Raw genomic sequence first — 26,778 nt, forward strand, 5'->3', positions numbered from 1 at the left:
GCCATCCATACTTGGACAAAAGTGGATGCCAAATGTCTGGAAGCATCGAGGTGTGTTCAGGGTGTCAGGAGCAAACAGCACACTGAGGGCTGCTTAGCCTGGGCTCACAGAGGTGCTGCTGGGGTTTGTGTGTGCTCCAGTAGGTGCTGGAATCCTGTGCCTCAGGGGGGGCTTTAGCCAGCTCAGAGGCTAGATTTAAACAAGTCCATGAAAAATGAGGCTGACATTAGTACTGACACTGAACTGAAACATCTAAAGGTGTTTGTTGTCATTGTAAGTTCCAAAAGATGGATGGGTCAGTGCCATGTTCCTGCTGTAGCTCATCCGTGTTTTGGGTAAAAACGGCTTTGATTTGCAGTTATCAGTGTTTTTTCAAGGAGTGTGAGAAGGGAAGGATGGGGGGATAAGTTGCATTGTCTCTACATGTAAAGATTCACTTACCTGAGTTTCCCACAGCACAGATGGACAGAAAAAAAAGGCTCTGTGCCCCTTACAGATTGCTTGGGAAGTGGGAAGGTTGTTCCTCTTGGCTGATCTGGTGCTCTGCATTCTCCTCATCCTTAGCTCGGGTGCAGCCTGAGCTGGCTGGGCACGGTGTTGCTGCATGGCAGCTGAAGCTTGGGACCAGCCTGAGAGGCAGGACTGGCGCAGAAATGGTGTGGTTGTGCAGCAACTATTGCCAGCACCCTCACCGTATGCAGGGTGGTCTGGGCAAGAAATACTCTGACTCAAGCAATCCTAGGAAGAGGCTGGAGAGAATCTGAGAGTGCACGAGGGAGAAGGTTTGAGGCTAAGTCCTCAGCAAAGTCCTGCTGGTGCTCATGACGTTGCTTTTCTGCTTAACCACTGTCATCCTTCCTAATAAAATTCTTAAGGCTTGCTCTGTGGTGTGTCTTTGTACAAGGATTGTGTTTGCTGCAGGAATTGCTGAAAAACCTCTGACCAGTCACACAGCGATTGCTCAGGATGGAAACTGCTGGACTCTGTGAAGCAGCGTCAGGTCAGGTTTGAGAGGTGCAGCGCCACTTGTATTGTCTGCTGTTGTGAAGAAACTAAACTAATAGTCATAGAGGTGACTGGCACCATGTTAGGAAACATAAACTAAGGAAAAGCAAAGGATGGGCGATGGGGGACTGCACAGCCGAGGGCACATGGCACTGCTGCCTTGGTGCCTGGTACGCACATCCCGCTAAGGTCCCTGTGGGGATGAACTGGCCGTGTTTATGCATATTCATCGGTATTGTTCTGTTTTTGAATGAACAAATAAACCCTAGTAATGTAGCCTCCCGCCTGGCTTCCCCGTCTTTACCCGAACAGCGCCGGTCCCTGCTCGGCCCGGCAGGCTCGGTCCCCGTCCCGGCCTCGAACGCGTCACTTCGAGCTCCACAGCGGTGTTCGGGGCCCCTCGCCTCTCCTCTAGCGGTGCATGCTGGGGGCTGTAGTCCAAGGGTTGGCCGCTGCCAGGCCGGCGCCTCGGGCACGATGCACGCCGGGAGTTGTGGTCTGACGTCTGGACCGCAGGCGCGCCGGAAAGCGGCCGCTCGTGGCGGGGCACGCCGGGAGCTGTAGTCGCGGGGGGCAGGCGTGGGCCATGGCGGCGGCCGCGGCCCCGGCGGTCGGCGCGGGGCGCTCGAAGGTGGCCCCGAGCGTGGACTTCGACCACAGCTGCTCGGACAGCGTCGAGTACCTCACCCTCAACTTTGGACCCTTCGAGACCGTGCACCGCTGGCGCCGCCTCCCACCCTGCGACGAGTTCGTGGGGGCCCGGTGAGCTGGGGAGCGGACGGGATGGTTGGAGGGGGGCTCCCGGCGCCTCTGACCTGTCCGTGCCGCCCGCAGGCGCAGCAAACACACTGTCGTGGCTTATCGGGATGCGATCTACGTGTTCGGCGGGGACAACGGGTAAGGGGAGCCGGGAACGCCGGGGTTGAGGGGAGATGGGTGTGAGGAGAGATGGGTGTGAGAGGAACGGGGTGTGAGGGGAGATGGGTGTGAGGGGAACAGGGCGTGAGGGGAGGTGGGTGTAAGGGGAGATGGCTGTGGGGGGAACGGGGTGTGAAGGGAGCAGGACTGAGGGTCCATGGCCGCCCCTGTCCGACCCCCGGCCTGGCTCAGCCGCTTCTCCCATCCCTCCCCGCAGGAAGACCATGCTGAACGATCTCCTGCGCTTCGACGTGAAGGACTGCTCGTGGTGCAGGTGGGCAGCGTGGCCTCTCGCCATCCCTGGTCGCTGGCAGGGCCGGGACACGCCGCGGCTTCTCTCAGCACCTCGGGCTGGGTGTAGAAGTTTGTAGCACTACCTGAGCACCCGAGAGGAAGTGTCACCTCCGCCCAGCACTGCCACAGCTGCTTCCTGCCAGCCTGCTGTGCGCTGGGCCGTCGGGCTTATCGATCTTGCCCGAGGGGAGGCCGGGCAGCCCAGCGAGGGAGAGGACCAGGGTCACCTCTGTTCCTGCAGCCTGTGGGAGGGCAGAGGGACCAGGTTTGCTGCACCCCTCGGGCCAGAGAAGGTGACAGGGGTCCTCACAGCTTTCTTGGCTCCTTTGCTCTGCAGTAGGCACTCTGTCTTATCTCATCTGTGTCTCATTTTTCAGCTCTGCCAAATAGATTTCAGCAGCAGCATGTTTGTAACCATTTATACTATATTGCTGTTCCATAAAATCTTATTGCAATCAACCATCCAAAACCAGGGAAACACTCGGGAACAAAAAAATAATTTATAACAGTTGTTTCTTTTCTGAGTCTGCACAATAGCTCTGAGTGCCCAGAGCACAACCAGAGTGTTTGACTGCTGCTATTGTAACCCGTGCAGGGCTTTCACGACGGGGACGCCGCCAGCACCACGGTACCACCACTCCGCTGTGGTCTACGGGAGCAGCATGTTCGTTTTTGGTAAGGCAGCAGCAGGTTGTACTTCAAGTGGTAGATGTGCTGCTATACTGGTTTGGAAAAAGAATGAGAGATCTTTAGGAGGTGTCAAAGATCTCGTTCAGTAGCAAATCCAGTATTTTTCATGGCTGTGATTTTAGCTTTAGTTTGGAAAGATGGCGCTATTTTGTTTAAAGACAACTTGAAGCTCATTACCATAATGATTCTTTAGGAGAAGGAGTGGAAGAGAACTCTCCTTCTGTAGTACTCCATTAGCCAAACATTTTATGCAATCTAAAATTTCTCCTAATGCAACTCCTGGGAGTGTGTGTGCTCCATTGCCTGGGAGTCTAATGGAATTCTTGTTTTCCAGGTGGTTATACTGGTGATATCTATTCCAATTCTAACCTGAAGAATAAAAATGACCTCTTTGAGTATAAGTTTGCAACCGGGCAGTGGACAGAGTGGAAGACTGAGGGAAGGTAACAGCTGGTATCATTGCCTCGTGCTTTGGGAGAGTGAGGGTAGCTTGGCATAATTTCACATGGCACAGTCACACCTAGCTACAGTGCTGATGGTAGCCTGCAGCATGACTGCTGCTCTGCTTTCTCAATTAACTTTTTTAGTTCTACAGGAGTTTTTTTGGAAGGCCTCCACTCCAGAATGCACTCTAATGAAAATTTGTCCTACCTCCCTTCTTCATGTTTCAGGTTCATAACAGAAGGAATGGGAGCAAAGGGAGCTGGGGGTTTTTTTCTGAATTGTTTCAGTTTCAATCATAGCTTGCAAATTGTGGATCCCTTATGAAGAAAAGGGCTCCTGAGATTCAGTGTTCAAGGAAAATGGAAATCACTAACACATTCCTAAAGTTGATAACACATTCCTAAAGTTGACTCTGTGCATGTTTCAGAATGCCATTTCTGGCAGGGATTGTGATCCAACTTTTAGTGTTTTATACAAGTGCTTGAACATGATAAGGGGGAATGGCCTCAAACTGGCAGAGGGCAGGGTTAGATGGGATATTGGGATGGAAGTCTTGGCTGTGTGGTTAGTGAGGCCCTGGCACAGGGTGCCCAGAGCAGCTGTGTCTGCCCCATCCCTGGAAGTGTCCAAGGCCAGGTTAGATGGGGCTTGGAGCAACCTGGGCAAGTGGATGGTGTCCCTGCCTATGGCAGGGGGTGTGACTAGATGGGCTTTAAGGTCTCTTTCTGCCCCAAACATTCCTGTGTTTACCATTCGCCAATAAGGGTTGTGTGGTATCTTTACCTGCAGTCCTATACAAAGCTGAAGTTTTTGGAATGCTGGCTTCAGTGGGGAGAGGGAAGGGAACATTTGTTATTGTGATTTGTGGAGAGAGATGAGGAATGTCCCATCCATTCTTGTGTTACTGTTGCTCACCTCTGATGAGCACGTTATCTTTCAGAACAGAGACCGTATTAGAAATTTCTCTTTCTGGTTAATTCTGGTAACTTGGGACATTTGGAGAGCATCTCTTACTCAGTTTACAAACTCACAGTTTGCTTGTTGCTCCCCAGAGTTAGTGTTCATGTTACACAGTGACCTCAGACAAGTCAGTAGATGCCTTGTGGCATCACAGGTTTGTTCAACCTGGCTGATTTAGTTCAAACAACAAAGAGAAGACAAATCATAGGTTTGATCTTTCATTGTGGGCACTATATCTTGGGAACAACCCTGAATGATCCCAAATGAGCATCCTAAGCTCTGTCCTGGTCTCGTTTCTGTGTTTCTCGTGCCTAGTTATTGGGAACACGTGTGGGATGTTCATAGCCAGAGTTGATTGCCACCTTGCTTTACCAGTGGTGCTATGAATTTTCCCTTTATTGAACTACTTTATGCAAAATACTCTGAGAGTATTTGAGTCCTGACAAGGAATTAGTTGGGGTTTTTTTCCTTTTTTTTTTTCCTGTTTACAATTAAGTAGTTTCTCTCCATTGAAAACAGCAGAATGCAAAACTAATACATGCCTTCAGAGGCTCACTTAGTGTTTGGAGGGCACATGGCAGAAACAATTTTGTGTAGGGGACTTTCTTCTTATTTTTACGTGTGCATTTTAGCACACGTAGATCCTTCTGCACCTCCTCTGCAGCTGCAGAGGGAAGACTTTTGTCTGCATTTTCTTCCTTGCAGGTTGCCAGTGGCCAGGTCAGCTCATGGTGCAACAGTGTACAGTGACAAGCTGTGGATCTTTGCTGGATACGATGGCAACGCAAGGTATGGGGCACTATCACCCTCTCCTGCTTTTGTGAAATCCCAGCCCCTCAGTTTCCACCTTTGTAGAGACGTTTCCATGTTCCAAGAGGTTTAAACACTCAGCTAGAGCTTTGCAAACCCAGTCTGTTGTCGAGCATTGCACTTTTGCAGTTCACTGGTTCGTGTTCACATGAGTGTGTGCTTAAAGCCTAAGTTACTCAGAGTGGCTGTGGATGTGTAATTTGACAGTGTGCTTGGTTGTAAGGCTGCAAAATGATCTTTGGAATTTGGCAAATGCACATTTCTTGAAAGATCCCCAGCACAGGCCAGCTGATGTTGCTGAATACTTAGAGAGCAAAGTCTGGATTTGCTATGAAATCATCCGACAGAACTAAGAGCAACGTGTCATTTTTTTCTCAGAAATCTCTGGAAATATGTAATATTTAGGTTGAAGGGAGGTGGGATTTTGTATGGGGAAAGGAGTATGTATGTAAAGGAATGGTGCTGAGATGTGAGAGGGAGCCTGATGCTATGTCTCACAGTAGCTCCCTGCATTTGCTGTTGGTCTGTCAGGGAACAGTCAATTCTGGACATGCCATTTTTTTTGTGTCATGATGAACTTGAGGAGTAATTTATGTTGATGTACAATATTTGCATCATGAGAGCACACAGAGATTTTCACAAATGAGGAGCTGGGTTGCCTCCTCTTTTGAGAAGAATCTTCAGAAACAGCTGAAGCTTTATGTCCAGTTCCACAAAGTCTCCAGGAGAACTGCTGACACTTGGGAGTACAGATGGGATGTCTTTGTTATTTCTGGAGGAGGAATTGGTATAAGATGCATGACTCTGTGGGATTGTTCAGTGCCAGCTTAGGGAGTCCCCCCAGGCCTTGGGTAGCTGTAAGGAAGGAGTGGGTGAGAGGAGCTGTCTAATTTATGTTAAATATGTCCAATCACTTAAAAAAAAATGTCTTTTTATGGAACTTGAGCCTCCAGGCAGATTTGAACAAAGGAAACATCTGTAGTTACTGTGAGTAACTTGTTCTGGGAACAGCACAGTCAGAGATGTGTCAGGTTACCTGCTTTGTCCTCCTTTCTGTATTTAAGGAAGGATTCAGCCATGTAAATAATTGTTGTGGTCAGTCTCAGTAGTTAACAGGGATGAGCAGAAGGAGCAGGGTAAAAAGGGGTATTTTATAAAAATCCTGAAGATTAAATAGCTCAAATCCTTAAGCTCCAGACTGTAGCTGTTAACTGCGGTGTACTTGTAACTAGAAAGATGCTGAGGCAAGCTGGGGTGGGGCTGTAAAATTTAGGTATAGGACAAAGGGATTCTAATAATTGTTTTTCTGTCCATGGAAGTAGGAGATTCTTCTTGTGCAGAAGGAGTGTTGATGAAATAGGATTTCTGCCCTTTCAACACTGTTACAAAAAATGAATTGTTTCAAATCAAGCATTTTTTGTGTTATGGCACAGATTAAATGATATGTGGACAATAGGCCTGCAGGACAGAGAGCTGACCTGCTGGGAAGAGGTAAGAAGCTTTAATTTTAACTAACACATAAAATTCTCTTTTTTGGTTTTGATGCAGAATTATTTAAAATTTCCCATGCTAGACTGCACTGCTCTTTCTCCAGAATGTGTTTTTGATCCTCAGCGAAAAGAAGCAGTTCAAATTTGATTTGGTTTGGGTATTTGGAAAACCAAGTGTGTGTGAAAGGGTGATTTTTTTTTTTGCTTGTGAAGCTGTGAACTGGACTTGGACTTCCCATGGGGGATTTGCTGTGCTGGGACTGCATTCCTACTCAGACCACTGACACAGACTGGGAGCTTTGCTGGCCAGATGACCAAAGTCCTGATCCTTGCAGTACTGGGAGCTTTAAAAACATGGCCTCTCAACCTTTTATCCAGGGACAATCAGACTAGTAAAGCACAGCAGGAGTCAATTACCTGTCGCCAGCTTTACTGGGCCCATGCCATATGCTCATCCTGGCTACACCTGTGTCCCGTGGCCCTGCAGTGTCCTCAGCATGTGGAGTTGTACACTGTAACAATACATTTCTGATTCTGAACCTACTTGCCTTTCAGATTGAACAAAGCGGTGAAATTCCTCCTTCCTGCTGTAATTTTCCCGTGGCGGTTTGCAAGGATAAGATGTTTGTTTTCTCTGGCCAGAGTGGAGCAAAGATTACCAATAATCTCTTCCAGTTTGAATTCAAGGAAAAGATGTAAGTGTAGACAGTTAAGTCATGTAAAATCCACATAATCCTTGACTGCCTGAGTTGCGAAATGTAATACTTCAGGGCCTTGAGGCAGAATGCCTTGTCTCCTGGTGACGAAGGATAGAGTTAGAAAATTTAAAAGCATTGTAAAAAAGCCCCGTGTTTCCTGTTTGCTGTCCCAGCTGGACACGGATCCCCACGGAGCACCTGCTGCGGGGCTCGCCGCCCCCTCCCCAGCGGCGCTACGGGCACACCATGGTGGCCTTCGACCGGCACCTCTACGTGTTCGGCGGCGCTGCCGACAACACGCTGCCCAACGAGCTGCACTGCTATGACGTGGACTCCCAGACCTGGGAGGTCATCCAGCCCAGCCCAGACAGTGAGGTAAAACCTTCAGCTTGTGGTTTTCCCTTTCTGCTCCTTCTTTGTTGACTCATCTTTGCCATGGACACTTTTTGACAGGAGCGTTTGCTTTTAGCTGAATAGTAACAACTCCTTCCCACTGATAGTTAATCAGCTCAAATATTGTGGGTAGCAGTCATTAAAAATTAGTCAGTGTTGACACATCTGAAACTTCTCTTAACACATTTTAAAGAAATATCATTAAACACTTTGATATGTGGTTCAGTCATTTGTTCAGTCAAAAGCTGAACAATAATTCAGTGTGTACCAGTGGTTCTTTGATTGGCTGTGTGATCCTCTTGAAGAGTTCAAAACTAGACAAGGTTTGATTTGTCACTGTAATGCCCATGTGCACAAAATCTTATAAATTCTGATTATACATAGAGGTGTGGCTGGCAAAGAGTAATATGGAGGCTCAGAAAGGGCTTTTTTAACATACTTTCATTAATAAGAGATACAAATTTTGAAATGTCTGTTTTTACATGGACATCAAAAGGCTGTGGAAGTGCCACCAAGTGCCAAGGAAACACTCCAAATGAGACAATATTTAAAAGAAAAAAAGAAAGGTGAACATATCAATCTGTTTCTTTTGCTACTTGCTACTCATGCAAGGCAGCAATTGTGTGATAAAATGTCTGTTTTTTTCTCAAAGCACACTCACAGATCCTGTCTGGGATCAGCTTGGATTCCAGGTGGAAGTGCCAAGGGCTCACCTGGTTTCAGTCCATATTTCAGGTCGTGTAAGTGAGGATCATTTCATCCCAGAATGCCCAAGCAGTTGTTCCCTGAAGCCCATTCCAGTGTGTGTAATTCCTGGCTTTGGAACAGCAGCATTCTTTGTGTTTATTAATGTGAATAGATTTTACCTTAAGCCATGTTAAGATACTGCAGCTAATGTCACAGTGGGTGTAGGGTATGAGCTGCTCTGCAGGAGGAGATGCTCTGCGTGTGTGTGCTGTGCACACAACTGCACAGCCTGAGGTTACACCTCAGACAGCTGAGTGTTGCAGGAATTGGGATCAGGTGCAGAGTTACTGATTTAGTCTGCACAGATGTGACAGGGCTCACCCCCGGAGCTGTATGGGGTGTTTGGTGTGTTTGTGTTTGCAGACACAGCGTTGGATGAGCTGGAGAATCCCACACACACAGAGCTCGAAATTAACCGTACACATGGGCCTCCTTGGGAACTGTTACTTGACCAGAGTATTTCACAGCAGCCTATTTAATGCTTTACAAAGCTGATTTATTGTCACATGAAATTAATAAAGCTGCTTCTTCAACTTTTTAAAGCCACAGTTGCCTTCAGGACTGTAGAACCTGTTCTGTTCCTGCCACTGTTACCGTTTAACATGTGAGGCTTAAGCAGGCATTGGTTCTTTGGGACACGGTTGCTTATTGCTTCAAGGAGCAGAACTGCTCCTGGCAATGTTGTACACCAGCATTATTCCTTGAGTTATCTCCTGCTAAATTTCATTTCAGATTTCAAAGCTCTTTTTTTCATCTGTCTGTAATCCCAGGTTAGTTGCCCATGTTGTGTTTTGCAGTTTCTTTCTCTGGTACAGCATCTAGAAACTGATTTGGTAGAAATGGGAGGTGAAACTGGTGCTATTGAAACATGTCATACTAAATTTTCCCGAAAGACTGATTAACTGCAGACTTGTGTTTCAAGTAAGTTTTAAATTGTTTTGTGTCTTCTGGAGTCATAACTAGGTAATTTCTCAGAATCATTTTCCTAAAGTTTCCATGAGCTTTTAGCAAGGACTTCTAAAGGTAGCAATGAATCTCTAATACCATCCTGTTCCCTGGACGCTCTGAACTTGCATTTTCCTTTTTTATCCATCTCTGTGAACAAAATTACTCATGTTAATTTGAAACAAAATAGAAGTCAATAAGTGCAATGCTGTCTCAGCACTTGAGGGTTTCTGCTGTGTGTGAAGTGATAGTGGCCTCTGTTATTGTGCAGCAGAATGACCTACCTTGACTTTTAGAGTTGGGTTTTTTCCTTTCCAATGGATGGAAGTTTCCTTTCCACTGTGGCGAGGTTACTTTCTTACTTAGGGTCATGTGATGCATATCCCTAATTCTTTCTTCTTTTGGATGTTTAGCATGGAATGGGTAGAGCCTCTGGGGTCCAAAATAAGGTTTGGTGCTGATTGAGCTATTAATTCACAGGTGATTTTTACAGTGCTTGGCAAAAGATTACAAAAGAGATTGCTTATGCTGAAGGAGAGTTATTACTGCCATTCCAGTCTTGTTCTCTGGACTTAGGCTGTCCTGAGGAGCTTCTCAAGGTGATCAGGGAGTGATTTGAACTTTTCAGACCTGTTCAGTAGCCAGTAGCCAGGAATAGGTGTCAGGTGGAAATTGTATGTCCTCTGCTACCCTGTTATGGCTGACACAGAAGGTGACAAGTCACACAAGGCTGAAGAATCTTGGGGTTGTTACCTGGAAAAGGTGACACAGTTTGGGCATTAATTACAGCAAAGTGGAGTGAGTACTGGGAAGATCCTAGAGGCACCTCCTGAGCACAGACAGCTATAGGTGTGTCAGGTGCTGCAGGTGCCCTGGGACAGTCTGACATTTTCTGCACTTTGAGTAAACAGGTAGAACAAACCTGGGAATAGATCTGGCAATGGACCTGTTGTAGTTCTCTGCCCAGAGTGCTCAGAATTCTTGGTAGTGCCTCACTGTGCGATGGAGGATGGGAAATGGCTTATTGTGTAGAAGAGGGCAAACTGAGATGGAACAGGTCAGTACTTCAAAAATAAACCAGGAGCTGTCATTTTATGCTTTGGGATGTCTCCAGAATGAATAACAAGACATCCTTGCTGAGCTACACAATTGCAGTCTGTAGCTCCTCAAACCTATATATAATACATGTACATATATATTGTACAGAGCTATTCCCCATCCTTGCTGTGAGATGATCTTCACAGCTGCAGGTTCTCCTTTTCTAAGGCAGCCACAGGAATATCTTGTCTGAGTCCTTGCCTGCCTGCATAACACTGCCAAAGCTTCCTGGCCTGCTAGATTTTCTTTATACAGGGCTACTGAAGGATTTCAAAAACAAGAAATAGATTTTTTTTGTTTGCCTCGAGTTTTTCTGTTGAACTCAAAATATCCTTTACTTTCTGAAGAAGGTTGGAGCAGCATAAGAAATCAGCAGGCAGTAAAGTGTCCCATGTTGCACAGTTGACAGACACATGTGGACGTGGCAGTCATGGCTTGTGCTACAGAGAGGAGTGTTCTGCAGGGAATGACAGGAGCTCTGGGTCTGGCAGGGAGCACAGCCAGTTGTGGACACAGATCCACAGAATCCAGGGTGATGTTTGGAGCAGCCACTGCCTCATGGAGGCAGGGTGTTGTGTCAGGAAGAAGAAAATTCTCCCTCCTCACAGTTCCCATCATCTTTCTGTGGCTGCAAGGGCTGGCGAGTCATCCATCTCTCCTGAAGTTATGAGGGAAATCTCTAAAACTTGTTCTAGGAAACATTTCAGTCTCACAATTAGGGCTTTCAAAGCCAAGAGCAATAAAAATCTCCAATTTTCAAAGCTCTTAATTTTTCTTTTAATAGGCCAAAAGGGAGGTTAATATGCTGGTAACCTTCTTGGGCTTACTTGGAGGCTCAGTTTTGGAGGTTTTTTAGACAGATTACAGTGACGTGGTTTGTGGGCAGCTGAGGAAGATTAAAAGGATTTAGTCATCCTCCTGGGGATGAGTCTGTCCCAGTCCCCCTGTGCAGAGATTGGTTACACCCCTTGAGGTACCTTCAGGCAAGAGAAACATGTTACTATGTGCACAATGCCCCAAATTCCTGCACTGAGCCCCTCAACAAGATCTGCCTCACACATGGGCAGGGTGGTTATCAAGGTATCGTGTTCTGCTGGGAGAGATAAAACTGAGCATTTCACAATCCAGAGGGAAGACTGATAGTTTTGATGTTTATAAATAATGTGCAGTGCTAAGGCTTGCATCCTTTTTAAAAAACCTTTTTTAAAAATGTAGGAGCTCCATACCAGTGCCCTTGGCAGGTCTGTGCTCAGTGAACTATAGACAGACATCTTGAAAATGTTTGTGTTTATAAGAATCTGCACATCAGAGTACCTGTAGATAATACTATTGTACAGCTCCACTTCTGTTTGTCAATTCTATGTTCATATCCTTTCTGAGGGGTGTTCATTATTACATCCTTTTACAGTATTCTCCCAGAGAAAGCAAAATGCAAATGATGTGGATGATAGGCAGAAGGAATATTTCTGTAACTCACTCACTGGTAAGGAATTGTAACACCATGGAGTTAACGTGACCCACATTAAAGTGGTATAAAATTGAGTGATGGAAGGAGTTGAAATATGCTTTTTGATTGAGGAGCAATTACTGTGGATAAATTTATGCCACCAACCTTAAAGGCAACAGAAAATCACAGCTTTCCTCCAATATTTACTAATTGTCCTGAGTTTTGCCAATTACTGATTACAATAACAGTCCACTCAGGGATTTTGATTTCTTCTTAAGGTGGGTGCAAACAGTCCGTGTTTCGCTTTGGCTGTAGGATGCATTTATGAACAGAGTGTGTGGTCTGGGCTTCATGGTTTCCCTTACAGCATCCCTGGAAACAATCACTCAAATTCCCAGTTCTTGTGGGGAGCTGAGAGAGCTCCTGGTGGTCTGAAATGGCTGGAAGTGCTGTGATATTCTTCATTCTATAAGCTGACATGGTGTGGTGTCATTAAGTAACATAAATATGTGATCCTTGTGTTTATTAGATAGATCTTCCAGTATAATATCTCCCCATATCGGATTGGCAAACCAGGGAGGTTGTTCAGAGAAGAGTGATTGCAGATGGGAAGCCCAGTGACCAACTATGAAGGGAAGTCTCTTTCAGGTGTAGGAAATTAAATCTTCCCTGGTTTACCTAGGGAACAGAGGGTTTTTAATCCGTCAGTGTAAGATAAAACAAGATCCAGCCACTTCAAGTTGAAACTAGAAATATCCAGACTGAAAAAGAAAGGAAAACAAATGTTTACAAATCGTAAAGAATGAGAGTAATTATTTACTGGAACATTTTGTCTGGTTTTTTTTGTAAAGTCTTCATTACACTTAAGCCAGGATTTGATATTTTTAAAAAAGAATGTTTTCCTCAAAACAAGTCTAAATTTCAGTACCTCTTCACAGAAGTTTGGTAGGTTGGTGTATTCAGGAAGTCAGATTAAGATCCCAAAAGTACTATTATGGTTATTGGATTTTTGAATGCACGCCACATGCCAAAGAGAAGCAAATGGTTGGTCACTGGATTTCTGTCAGCTGTTGTCAGATTTCAGTATATGATCTTTTGTGACGTGTTCATTGGGTTTGGCTACAGTTTGGTTTGTTCTTCAAACTGCCTCATCCTCTCTGATGAATTATACATTAACATTGCTCTTTAAATTTGCAACTGATATATACTAAAACAATTTTAAAGGAAATAACATTTACTATTATTACAGCTGTAAATAAATTACAGACAGCCTCATACCCTGACCTTTGTGGTTATGCTGCCACGTGTTTGGATGTCGTTAATAGATTTACCTTTCTGTTTCCATTCTGTGTTCTCCAGTGAATGCCAAATGGAAAAATCTCATCCTCAGTGTAGAGCACAATTGCAAAGGATGTCTCTGTTGTATCCCCTGTCTCTTATCATAACCAGAGCTGATAATGCTACAAGCTTTTGTTATTATGGCTTTTCTTCTGTGTGTGGTGATTTAACCCAGAACCCCCCTGTGCTGGGCTGATCCCCCAGGGGGGCAGCAGGGCAGGGTGGGATTCTGCCCCTGTGTCCTGCTCAGGTGACACCCCTCCTGCAGAGCTGCCTCCAGCCCTGGGCTTCCAGCAGAGGAAGGACCTGGAGCTGCTGTAGCAAGCCCAGAGGAGGCCACAGAGCTGCTCTGAGGCCTGGAGCCCCTCTGCTCTGGAGCGCCTCTGAGAGGCATGTCCAGCCTGAAGAAGAGAAGGCTCTGGGACAAACTTAGAGCCCCTTCCAGGGCCTAAAGGAGCACCAAGAGAGCTGAAGAAGGACTTTGGACAAAGGCCTGTAGGGACAGCACAAGGAGGGAATGGTTCTCCATTGCCAGAGAGGAGGGTTAGATGGGATATTGGAAAGGAATTCTTGGCTGTGGGGTAGTAATTCCCTAGCTCAGGTTGCCCAGAGCAGCTGTGACCGTCCCATCCCTGGAAGTGTCCAGGGTCAGGTTGGATGGAGCTTGGAGTAACCTGGGCAAGTGGATGGTGTCCCTGCCATGCAGGGATTGGAACAAGATGAGCCTAAAGGTCCCTTCCCACCCAAACCATCCTGCGATTCTGTGCTTTATGCTAAGTTGTAGGTTTCTTTCTATCTTCTTTCTTCAATCCCTGACAGTCTTTTTCTGTATTAATGGCTCCATATTAGGAAGTGGTTCTTACAGAGGTGATCCTCTGCTTTTCATCATTGTTAAGCTGCAATAGATCCATTTATGTTGACAATGTAGTTATGGCAATCTCAATAAATAAACTGCAGACAAAATATTTTTGGCTTTCTGACATTAGTGTAGTGTTGAAGGTTTCATGAGATGTCTTGAGAAGTCTACCAGAGGAAATCTCTAAGAACAGGCTGGAATTTTTTTCTCAGAAACAGAATAAGCATTGTTGATCCTGCATGGGGCAAAGGAATGGAAATAGCCTTTGAAGAGGTTCATTCTGTGATAGAGCTTTTATTCTCTGTTTTCTTGTCTGTACCTTGAGAGAGGAAAAGTAAAAGCTAAGTTTCCATCTTGGATATAAATTAAATTTCTGTTGTAACAAGAGCACACCTGAGCCTCCCAGCCCTGCAACATGTTAAACAGCAGGAGGAAGTCCTAGAATCACAAAAGCAGGTGGATTGGAAGGACTTCCAAGGCTTTGAATCCAACCTCATGTTCAGAGCAGGTCTGGTTGAGGCAGGCTGCTCAGGGCATTGTCCTGTCCATTCCATTCCATTCCATTCCAGTGTATCTCCTGGGTTAGAGATCCAGCAGCTTCTCCTGGCTTCCATCTAGTGCTTGTCCACTATCATGATAAAAGACATTTTCCTCTCACACTATGAAAGAACTTCCTGTGCTGACTTGAATCTGCTGGCTCCTCTCTTCCCCCCAGACAATTCTCTGAAGAGCAGCTCTGACTTCCCTGCAGGAAGGTGCCTCCTTTGCCTTCTCTCCTGTCATGCATCCTGTGCTCCAGCCCTTGATCACAGCCTTGATGTTGGTGTCCCTCCCCTGGACTTACGTGGGTCAATGCATTTCTGTACTGGAGATCCCAGGGTGCTTCAGCTGGGGACTTAAAAAGTCTGAGTAGAGAAGGAGAAGTCCCATCCCTGAGCCTGCTGGAGCAGCTGAGGGGCTGCTGGCTGTGCTGCCAGAGGATGCTGCGGAACCCTCTGCAGCTCCCTGTCCACCACATCTGTGCTCTGGACAGCCAGTCCCCAGCCTGTATCATTGCAAGGAATGACTGTCCTGGGGACAGGACTTGGCAGAACTTCCTGAGACTCCCATCAGCCCATTTTCCAGCCTGGCTAAGTCCTTTGGAATATCAGCCTCCAGCATTTCAACTGCTCCAGACAATTTGCTATCAAGCATAGACTTGCTGAGAATGCAGTGCCCTCCTATAACCCATGAAGCATTTTGAAGGGGGTGATCAGGTTAGTCAGGAAAAATTTGCCCTTGGTAAATCCTTGCTGACTGGTACCAGCCACCTCTTTCATGTGGTACAAGTAGCTTCCAGGAAGATTTTCTCTATAACTTTCTTGGGACAGCAGTGCAGTTGCCTGGCTCATGGTTAGCTGTGTTCCCAAAGTTCATACCAGGCTAAATTTTAAAAATGAATAGGTACTTTTTGGGTTATAAACAGCACTATGGTTACTCTTGAGTACCTGCAGTGATAAACTGGATGACTCCATTGCCATAATCTGAAAGGAATGACAGCCTAAGGAAAGGCCCAATAAAGGAACAACAGCCTATGGAAAGGCTCAGTAAAATCCTTCAGCATTTGCCTGCTTCTCTTCATTTGTAGAGCTGCATGTCTTGAAGTTCACTCTAATGTGTGTCTGTTCCAATTTTGACTGAAAGCAGAGATTGTCTGCACCCAGCATGGGAAAACATTTTAAATCCTTAAACCTCCTTGAACCTAAAGACTATCCAAAGCTCTGTCTGTCCATCTGTTTGAGTTTGATGCTGTTGCCTGGTGTAGCAGTGTGGAAACATCTCAGGTATCAGCAGCTCCCAGTCTCCCAGTAGTGACAGCTCATTTGGACCTTTTGTAGCTTATTGTTTTCTTCCAGTTTCAGAAAAAAATAGACACTTCTTTTACGTCTTAGTTTATGTTGGTTCACCAGGTTGGTTTGTTGATGGCTTTAGGTCTTCTTATTAAATTTTGACTTTGAGCTTTTAATGATACTGAATGATAGAGAGGCTCATTGATGCTCCTGGGTTGTGAAAGAAATCTGAGCACATCATTACTGGCTTTTGAGTTCAGTGCAACAATTTCCTTCCATAATACCTGCTCATTCATAGCTGAGTGTGAGGAAAATTAACATTTACACAGTTATAAATCTTTTCTGTAAATGTAAGAAGGCTTCTGAGGAGCTGAGAGTAAGAAAGGAGAACCTTTAAACAGCTGCAGAGGATTTGATTTTAGCAATGTCCTAGTATTGCCCATAATGTTGAATTTTCTATCACAAAAAGCTCTGAAACATATTAAAATGTTCTGAGAAAGGAGTCAGAGAGAGAAGATAAGCACTGCAACAGCACAAGTAGTCACAGCCTGCAATAATAGCCTAGTTAATGCATTCCTCATAGCCAAGAGAGTGAATCTCACTACAAGGAGGTTGAATTTTTGTCCCTGACCCAGTTCTGCCGGCCATCCAGAAGAGCTGGGCAAGCCATGGCTCTGTGTGTGATGCCAACCTGCCAGCTGAGAAAGGGCTTTACTTCATCCTCTTCCAGTGTGTCAGTCAGCTTTGACATAAAACACAGGTTGTCACTTTGGGGTGATCCATCTGCCCTGTTTTTTCATGAAGACAAAATGTGGGAAGGATATCTCAGACTTGGGAATAGCTGATGGATATTCCCTCTTCACCATCTTAGCTTGTGATCTGTTTTGCCTGCTTGCAGTGAGCATACCCCTCAGCTTCTCATCCTCATCCCTGGAAGTGTCCATGGCCAGGGTGGACAGAGCTTGGAGCAGCCTGGGTAGTGGAAAGCGTCTCTGTCCATGGCAGAGGGTGGAACAAGGTGAGCTTTAAGGTCCCTCCCAACCTGAGCCAATCACAGATTCTGTGATTTGTGAAGAGCCATTGGGAGAAAGAGGGCAGACAAAAAGCAGCTAGTGCAAAAGATTTTGTTGCTATGTGTCTCTGTCATTGCACAAACCTTGAGAAAACCACACAGCTAAAATGTTAATGGTTCAATCACAGTGATGGGCTCCAAACAAGACCACAGAGCTTTCTCTGGACTGACCCTGAATGTTCTGGATACACAGGGATGATCTTCTGGAGCTTCAGCAGCCTGGGACTGCTGCTTCATGTCCAGTCTCTCATGCTTCCCATCTATACTTTTACACACTTTTGTTTTTAAACCTTGTAACCAGGTCTCCTACCCAGCAGTGGCTGAGAGGGTATCTGCCCCAGAGGAAGCTCCCACTGTGCTCTTGAGAGAATGGGGTTTAAAAGAATCTTGGGATGTATTTGGTTTAGATTTCAGCATAGCAACAGTAAAACAAGGACCTACAGCAGACTCAGAGGTAAATAAAGAAACACTTGAAAGTGAAAAAGACTTTAAAAATGGAAATTTAACTTACTGTAGGAGAGAGAAATTCCATTTTCATATATGCCTTTTCTTCTCTGCTCCTTTTTTTTCCCCCTTGCAATTTCTCATGAGCTATTTAACTTAAGCTGTAATCCAAGAACCATTTAAGCCTTGGCTCTGCATGTGCAAGTTCTAAATTGCACAGAGCAGGCTACTATTGACCCCTGAGTGGAAATGAATCATTTTACTTTTTTCACTATTTAATTTTACTTCACATTGCTTCAGCTTAATTTATTAAGGACTTCAAGCTAAGCTGAATATATTCCTGGTGAGATGAAAATTTAAATCAATGAGTTTATGAAGGGGTTTGGATAGGTATTACTGAGTTTATTTTAAAGTATATGTGCTCAGGCCCAGAGGTGATGCTCAGGGCTGTAATCTCACCTATTTGAATGATTGCTGGGTGCTCTGGCACAGGGAGAGGCAACTTTAATGCACAGTTTTGGGAGTCAAATTAGAAGCCTGATGAGCAGCACAGGACAAACTCCATTTGTGCAGTCTGGACAGGCTACAGTGTGAGTCTGAGTGCAAGAAATGAGATGGAAAAAAGACTTGTGAAATACTTTTATTTTGAAAATGATGGCTTGAGTCATGCCAGCAGTGTAGAAGGGTGTACTGAAAGGGAAGCAAAGGTGACCGATGACCTGTGCTTTTGAAAGCAAAGATTCCAGCTAGTAAAGATCTTCAGATGTAAATCTCATTAACCTTAAATAGAGAAACTACTCCAACAGATGAAACGGCGATGTAGCTCAGAGGGGGGATGCCAGCCCCCATCATTGGAAGTGTCAGGATTGAATCCAGAATTTCTTTTGTCAGGCACTGTTAACAAAGTAAGGAGATCAGACTGATGGAGAGGTAAGTACAGGAGCTAGAGCTGACAAATACATTCAGATTGGCAAGTGCCTCTTTGTCTGCGATTTTTAGCATTCCTGTGTGTAACAGGAATGAGAAAGACAAATCCCTTTGGATTCACACAGGACCATCTGGAGTTGTGCCAGCAGATGAAATTAGAATCATAGAATTACAGAACTGGTAGGGTTGGAAAAGACCTTCAAGATCATCAAGTCCAGTCATCCATCCAGCACTGCCACATTCACCTCTAATCCATATCCCCAAGTGCCATGCACCTTTTGAACACTTCCAAGGATGGTAACTCTGTCACCGCCCTGAGCAGCCTGTGCCAATGCTTACAACCCCTTTAAGGAGAAAATGTTTCCTAATATCCAACCCAAACCTCCCTGCTGCAGTTTGAGCCATTTCCTCTCATCCTTGCTGAGCATCTTGGCTAGCAAAAGATGGTATTTTGTCGCTGTTTCTTATAAACTCTACCTGGGGTGAGTGTATTCAGCAGCTGGATTTGGGAGATCTCCCAGTGAAAAATTCAAGATAAGGGCAGGTTCTTGGTGTCTGGTATTGGTGGATGAGGAACGTGAGGACCAGAATGTCTCAACAGCTGTTTGTGCTCCTGAGCTCTGTTAACCTTTCTTTCTGCCTGAATTTTGAGGACCCAGCTTTCCTTCCTTGCACTGGAACAAAGTTGTGTGGCCAAATCCTTGGTCCTGAAAGGGCCGAGCATTGTTCCTCATGCAGGTGGCACCAAAATGTCACCACTTGCAGTGTTGTCATCTCCACGTGGGGATTTGTGCTGGCCTGAATTCTGCTCTGATTCAGTAAAACAAACACCCTGAAACTCTCAGCTGCACAATGTTTTGAGAACTGGACATGGCCTTTTCTGTTCCATGGCTGCCATTCCATTTCTGTCTTTAAAAATGTGGTCTGTATATTTAGAAAGTAAAGTTGTTTGATTACTTAAGCTATAAGGAACTGCAGAGCTCTGGTTCCTTGGCTGGTACCAACCATTACAAAAGAAAAATCATCATTAGAGCATTCCATAGAGATTGTTGGAGTTGAATATGATGTGGCTGGCAAGTACATCTTACTTGGTTAAATATTCAGGTGGTTCATGTTTGCTTTCTGGCACTGATTTTTCCAAAGTTGTAAGGCTTTTTGATTGAAAAAAAAAGTGGTTGTTAGATTCAATGACAGCTTTAAAAAACTAAATACTAGAGAATTTTGAGAATTATTTTAATTAAAAGCAAAACTAAAATATTATTTATTTAGAAAAAGTGGAAAATTACCTGAATAATCTAAAGCAGGTGGGCTGTATTTGAGCTCTGCTAGAACAGTTTTTTTGTTTGGTTTTGGTTGCAGTTAGTTGTGAGAAAGATGTTACAGTACAGCTAACACCAGCCTGCCTAGCTGTGTAGGAATGGGTCTTGGCAAGCAAACTTCTTACTTTGCGATGAGGTTGGAGCTCCAGTTGATGAGGGTGACAGATGTATTTTTAACCCATAATAATATCGTTGATTATTTCAATCAGTACACCTTACTTAGGTAATGAGATTACTGCTAGGAACAAGCAGAGGCCATAGAAAATAGATTTTATTTGACAGTAATCTCATCCTCTTTCAGAGAGGTACGGAACTGGGTCCAGGCAGGAATGTACTAACAGATCAGCGTTACTCCATACCCCATCACAGTATTTATTAGAGCTAACTCTGAAGTTTCCTTGATAAAGTATCCATGAAACATGCTGGATACAGAAGGCATCTTGTTTATCCACAGGAATCCAGAGGGTTTGTTAAACTGGCACAGGCAAATGTGTCTTTTCAGGTGAGCAAGCCTGTGGTTTGTACATCTGAGAAAAATACCCATGTCCTAGTTACTGACTAGGGGATTGTCTCCTTAAAAGCTGTAGTTTGAGGAACAAGTCATGGAAAGTGTGGTGAGTAACAGGCTAAATGAGGCTGTTGTGTGATACTGTGGTGAGAGGGGTGAATTGGTGGGAATGGGAATTGCCAGTCAACATGCTTTCCTGGAAAATCTGCCTCTCCAGATAAACATAATCTTGTTTCATGTTTGACTTTACTTGAGTGGTGTCTATAAATATGTACAAGAAGCCAAGATTTCTTACACCAGAGGGCTTTTTATTTTGTAGGCAAAGATTTAATGAGATTTACTGCCTGGAAGACGAAAAGCCTGATCAAACTACAGGAAAAAAAAGAAGTTTCTCTCACCACTTGAAGGCTTTCTGTGAGCTCTCAGTGAGATATGCTGATGTGTTCACACACCTTTGTGTAGCCTCAGAAGAAATGAGTAAAAATGCTGCAGTCTGTGCTCTGCAGGAGAGTCATGGTGGCTTTGGCTTGTAGTGACTCTTCAAAAATCACCTGATGCTGCAGCTCTGAGGTGGGGTTTGTTGCAGGGATGGTGTGATCCCTCAGCCCTATAGCTGCAGTGTGGGGGAGCTTTACTTTCTGTGGAGCTGGCAGGATGGAGACCAGAGCTGTGGCTCTGAGATGCCAGCTCTGCCAACAGAGCTGGCACCTCAGAGCCACAGCTCTGGTCTCCTATTTGGCACTGGACATTCCCGGGGCCTTAGCCAGATGGTTCAGCCCTTAAAGCTGTGGGGGAGGTGGGTGCTCACAGGCCTGGGGCTCAGTCCTGCTGAGGTAGATGTTCATTCACCTTTCAAGTTCCTGACAGCTTTGGAATAAGCTGACAGCATTTGGAATAAGCAGAAGATCACATTTGCTTATTTCTAGAAGTATGTGTGGGGTTTATGTGGAAAATGACATTGGCTTTAATTTTGTAAATGATATATTTTGTAACTGCCATGATGGTTAGACCTGTGTAGGTACCACTGTGATTAGGAGGTGCAGTGAATGGGTGTTCTTAAATGTGACTGGACAATACGTTCTAGACACGCTAGGAAACAATCCTGAGGTACGGAAAATGTCAGTCGTAGGATGCAAGTGTGTGAGTGTGTGTGTGTGAGTGTTTGTGTGTGTGTCTGTGGGGGGGGGGGTGTGAGTGTGCTTCTGTGTGTGCGTGTCTGAGTGTGTGAGTATTATGTGTGTGAGAGTGAGTATTTGTGTGATGGTGAGTGTTTGTGTGTGTGAATGTGCATGTCAGTGTGTGTGTGAGTGTCTGTGCAAGTGTGTCTGTGTGTGTCTGTGCCTGTGTGTGTGTCTGTGTGTGTGTTTGTGTGTGTGTCTGAGTGTGTCTGTGTGTGTGTCTGTGTGTGTGTGTCTGTGTGTTTGTGACTGTGTGTCTGAGTGTGTGTGTGTGTGTCTGAGTATGTCTGTGTGTGTGTTTGTGTCTGTGTGTGTGTCTGAGTGTGTCTCTGTGTGTGTTTGTGTCTGTGTGTGTGTTTGTGTCTGTGTGTGTCTGAGTGTGTCTGTGTGTGTGTTTGTGTCTGTGTGTGTGTGTGTCTGAGTGTGTCTGTGTGTGTGTTTGTGTCTGTGTGTCTGAGTGTGTCTGTGTGTGTGTGTGTGTCTGTGTCTGTGTGTCTGAGTGTGTCTGAGTGTGTCTGTGTGTCTGTGTCTGTGTGTCTGAGTGTGTCTGTGTGTGTGTAATCCCGGGCTGCATTGGTTTGCTCAGAGCTCGGTCCTCATACTGCTGAGGTTGCGAGTTCGATCCCCAGTCACTGAACAGTTGGACTCAATGATCCCTGTGTGTTCCTTCCAATTCAGATATTCTGTGATTTTCTCTTTTCACTATTGATGTGTTAATAGCAGATCCTTTTTCTTGGCAGAAGAATGGGCTTTTATTTATTACCTTGCCTTTTTTGTCCTTTTCTTTCTGTTTATTCCCTGTTTTTTCCCCAGTTACCCAGTGGGAGACTCTTCCATGCAGCAGCGGTTATCTCAGATGCTATGTACATCTTTGGTGGCACAGTGGACAATAACATCAGAAGTGGAGAGATGTACAGGTTCCAGGTAATTTGCTGATAAACATACTCACTTCCACACCAATTCCACATGAGTCCTCTTTGTGGAGTGTCTGGTTTAGCTCACCTTGAGCTCGACGGCGTTTGGTCCATGTCCTTCTTACAGGCAGCCTCTGTATTTCAGATTCAGCTTTCAAAGGTCAATGTGTGTCTTTAAAATCTTTTGAGAAATGCTATTTGGACAGACATTTTGGTAAGGTCAAGCCCTCTAGTGCTTTCTGAAGTCCTACAGAGATCATGACAATTTTGACAAATCATTGGAAAGTGTAGCAGATGGGATTTGCTATATTATTTCATTAAAACTGGCTGTTCCTCTTCATGTGCTGTCCTGTTCAGGGCTCCTTGGCAGAGTGTTTTGTATTGTGGTTTTATCTCCATGCAGCTCTCCCACTCCCATCCGACAGAACTATGGGAATTAAAACTTTTAAATTCAGGATACTCACACTAGATTAAATACCACATACATTCAAGTTTATTTTTATACCCTCAGACAAGTCCTGAGAGTAGGTGGACTCCCAGCCTCCGAATCCTCATATCTGGAAGTTGTGATGAGACACAATTCTTCTGTGTTACACTGTGTTATCTGTCCTTAATCTCACCATGGGGTCCTTAACACACACCCTGCGTGTGTTTGGTTTGCTTGTGACATTCTACTTTATGTGCTACACTGAGGCTGAGTTAAAAACAAAATCCAGAGATAGTAAATGTAACCTTGGCACTTTTGATTATAGAATCACAGAATCAGGAATATCTTGGGCTGGAAGGACCCACAAGGACCGTCCAGTCCAGCCCTTGCCCTGCACAGACACCCCAACAATCCCACCCTGGGCATCCCTGGCAGCGCTGCCCAAACCCTCCTGGAGTTCTGGCAGCCTTGGGGCCGTGCCCATTCCTTGGGGAGCCTGGGCAGTGCCCAGCACCCTCTGGGGAAAGAACCTTTCCTGATACCCAGCCTAAATCTCCCCTGACACAGCTCCAGCCCTTTCTTGTGACCTGTCCCTGCTCACATTGAGCAGAGATTGAAGCTGTCCCTCCATTGCCCCTTGTGAGGAAGCTGCAGACCCTGAGGGGATCTGACCTCAGCTCTTCTGCTTCAGTGATGTGAGATTTGAAGTTTATATAGCCACTGAAATTAATTCTGTCTCCTGTGGGGTTTTATTTTTTTAGTTTTCTTGTTACCCTAAATGCACTCTCCATGAAGACTATGGAAGGCTGTGGGAAAACAGACAGTTCAGTGACTTGGAGTTTGTTTTGGGAGAGGTGAGTAGAATTTATTGGAGAGGTGCCAATGGGGGTGTTACTGTGTGTGTGGTGTGTTTGCTGGGAAAAAGTAAATTGTGCAGTGGTTTTGCCAGAAACCCTGGGAATTAATCACTGGTGAACTGTCTGCCTGGTTTAGTAAGTTTCACTGATCCAGATAAATTTTTAAAGCTGCAATGGAGAGGAAACTTTTAAACAGAGAAGATCTGTGGGTCACTGACTTAACCTGAATTTATCGAAGCATCTTATAAAGAGTTGCAATATGAAGATTTACTAATGACCTCTCTACTCCCAGGTCCCAGTTGCCTCCTAGGAAGGCAGGTCAGTGTTTTGCAAACCCATTATAATTTCAAGAGCTGTTTTTAATTACTGAAATAAAATAGAATGAGAAAAAGCAGTAGAGGGGAATGGTTCTCTAGTAATGCAAACAGTTAAAACATTTAACAGAGAACAGGTTTTCTGACTATAAACATGAGAAATTTGAATTTACCTGCATTCTTTTTGCAAAAATGAAAAGTCAGAAAAAGCTTTGCAGAGCTCAGAGAACAGATCCTCAACAACAGGTGAAATAAATTATGGCAAACAATAGCAAAAACCATTGTGTTATTTTGAAAAGGAAAAATTAAACAGAAAATCAGATGCAAGAATAAAAAGCACTATATCTGACACAGCAGCTTTTACTCAGTGAATGTGACACAGGCTCTTTCCCAAATGGTGTTTGCCATTAGCCTTTGGGGAAATAGGTGTTGAATTTCATCTGTATGTGCAGAGCAGATGTAAGGCTGCCTTTAACTTGAAATGTATCATAACATGGGGTTCAGCCCGGGTTTCTGTGACTTCTGCCATCTGCCATGACCATGTGATTTGGGGATAGAAGCTGGATGTGATTTCTGCCTTTGCATTTGGCAGAAGGAGGAGCGAGTCCGAGGGCACACTGCGATCGTCACTGCTCGCTGCAAATGGCTGAAAAAGAAAATCATGCAGGCCAGGGAGAGGGTGAAACAGGTGAGTCTTTTGGAAAAGTAGCCTTGTAGCAAGGTAAGGCTTGTTCTGCCCAGGTTTGGGAATAAGGTTGTCAGGAGAAAAGTAATATCTGTTGAGACAGCTGGAGGACAGGAGCAGTGTCTGATGCTAAGGTGGTCTTGAGCAAGTAAAGTAAAGATCATTAGTATTAACTAAGGCTACTGGATGTGTATCAGGAGTGTAACATGGAGGAGCCAGAGTTAATCCAGTTATCTGGATTTGACAGTGTGGTTCTTGGAAGCTCTTGTAGCTGTCTAAGGTCTAATCTTGTGGAATGCCCCAGAGAGATGTGTACACTCTTCTCTGTGGGGGTGGTAAGAGCTGTGTCATGGGGATGGCCCACAAAATCAGATTAGAGGGAAGAAAGACAATGCTGCCTCTGTTCCCTTAACCTTTGTATTTTTTCACTTTTTCCAGAGGTGAAAGTCTGGTACCTTCTAATCATTGTCTGTTAATTTTGACTACTCCCATCTTTTCAGCAGCAAACATTTAATGGCTTTTGGGGAGGTAGTAGCACACAATCTACAGTAAGATGCAGATGCCTCACTGCCCCCCAGTTAATTGTTTTGCCACTGGAAAGGCTGTGGGAAAAGGCTGTCAAAGTGAAACTTGAAGTAACAGAGTGCTTTAAAATACTTCTGTGCAGCAATTTGTGCTCTGCCTTTGCAAGGCAGGGTTTGTGGAATCTACTCCCACCTGTCCCTCCTTCATAGAGTGCAGCTGTCCTTGCTGTGGGTAGAAATGTGAGTTCAGTGCAGTTCATTCCTCCCTTGCTCTGATGTCCTGCTTCTGACCTGTATCCAGGAGCTTACTTGTGTTCTTATCCATATGTGTCCCAGGATATGGAACAGTAAGTCTAAGACATGAATTCCTTGTTATCTTCAGGATAATCCTGAAGCTAAAGTGATCCCAAGTCTTGAAGAATGTGGAGTAAGGAGAAGGATCTTCTGGTTTGGTGGTTACTTGTGTGAACTGGCACAGGCTTGTGCCATGTTTGGGTGTTTTTTCTGTTTCATTAGAAATCTAAGCAAGACATTGAAGAGGAGGGACACACCACATGCCAGAAAGATGGGATTGGTGGCAATGTCAAGCTGTGCCGACTGCAGCCACTGCTGGAAGTGCCCATCCGAGAGGCCGAGGCGCAGCCCTTTGAGGTGCTCATGCAGTTCCTGTACACAGATAAGATAAAGTATCCCCGCAAAGGTAGGGCAGCAGGCTGAACTGACACTGGCACTAGGGAGGGGAGGGGGGCAAACGTGTTCAGAAACAGCAGGATCCAGCATTTGCAGGTGTCAGTCCTGTGCTGAGCACTTCATTACTAACCTGAGATTAAACAAAAAGCAGATTTTTATCAGAGAGTACTAACTATGCTTTTTTCCCCCCTAATTTCCCTAATTCTTTTCAAATATCAAGGAAGAACAGGTTCTTGATCATTCCAAAAGGTGTAAAAAGCCCCAAACAAACAAAAATATTGTGGTATTTTGAACATCACAGCATCCTGCTTGGAAGGACCATGTGTCTTATCCTGGCTTGGCTTATTTCCTCTTTCTGATATTGTTTTGATCCATTTTGAGCCCACACAGAGAGGTGTGCAAGCCAGTATTTATCACCTGTTAAAAATCCAATCTGCAGGAATGCCTCAAGAAAGGAAAAATCCTTTTGGTGCATTCATTGAAGTTCTCTGAGTTAAAAACACTTGTGGGTGGGGATGTAACAGCCAGAGGTCTCGCAGCTTCCACCCAGGGAATCCAGCTCCTGGCTGTGTGAGTGGTGAGGGCTGTGGGGCAATGGGAGGGAGGCTGGGTGCTGCTGGATACAGTGAGGAACTCCAGCTACTGGGGCTGGGGAAGCTGCAGCCATGGGGCCTGGTGAAGTACAGTGAGGTACAGCTGTCCTAGCACTGAATTTTGCTTCAGCTTCACTCCAAGAGCTTTGCTTTCTGCAGGAAAAAAGTGATACGTGTCCATTTGTGCCAAGGCTCTCCCTGTGAGGAGGCCTGTCTGAGAATGGTCCCACTGGGTGGGGGTGAGGGAACTGCTCCCTGCATTCTGCTGACATTGCCAAATCCTGCTCCCAGCCGTTCACTGATCTTCAGTACCCTCACCGTGGGACAGGCTCAGGCCAAGGGAAGGCTTGGACCCCTGAGCTCT

At 45.2% G+C, this 26,778-nt stretch overlaps 1 protein-coding gene across 2 annotated transcripts in view; it reads left to right on the plus strand.

Annotated features, from left to right (window-relative positions):
- Positions 1-1,557: 1,557 nt before the first annotated feature.
- The window catches only part of LZTR1 (leucine zipper like post translational regulator 1), a 35,545-nt gene continuing 10,324 nt past the window's right edge, over positions 1,558-26,778 (plus strand). Inside the window, exons 1-15 of one of the 2 annotated variants that reach the window (XM_059868084.1) lie at positions 1,558-1,767; positions 1,840-1,902; positions 2,141-2,197; positions 2,813-2,892; positions 3,242-3,350; positions 5,017-5,100; positions 6,555-6,612; positions 7,167-7,306; positions 7,483-7,684; positions 12,218-12,230; positions 17,352-17,488; positions 22,224-22,334; positions 23,513-23,605; positions 24,515-24,610; positions 25,648-25,831. In XM_059868084.1, the coding sequence (XP_059724067.1) occupies positions 1,592-1,767; positions 1,840-1,902; positions 2,141-2,197; positions 2,813-2,892; positions 3,242-3,350; positions 5,017-5,100; positions 6,555-6,612; positions 7,167-7,306; positions 7,483-7,684; positions 12,218-12,230; positions 17,352-17,488; positions 22,224-22,334; positions 23,513-23,605; positions 24,515-24,610; positions 25,648-25,831 (1,603 nt within the window). In that variant the 5' untranslated portion in view covers positions 1,558-1,591. The remainder of the gene's footprint in view (positions 1,768-1,839; positions 1,903-2,140; positions 2,198-2,812; positions 2,893-3,241; positions 3,351-5,016; positions 5,101-6,554; positions 6,613-7,166; positions 7,307-7,482; positions 7,685-12,217; positions 12,231-17,351; positions 17,489-22,223; positions 22,335-23,512; positions 23,606-24,514; positions 24,611-25,647; positions 25,832-26,778) is intronic. The other variant, XM_059868083.1, reaches the window with a different exon arrangement.

Source organism: Haemorhous mexicanus, chromosome 25 (genome assembly GCF_027477595.1).
Source record: "Haemorhous mexicanus isolate bHaeMex1 chromosome 25, bHaeMex1.pri, whole genome shotgun sequence".
In the NCBI taxonomy this organism is placed as follows: Eukaryota; Metazoa; Chordata; class Aves; order Passeriformes; family Fringillidae; genus Haemorhous; species Haemorhous mexicanus.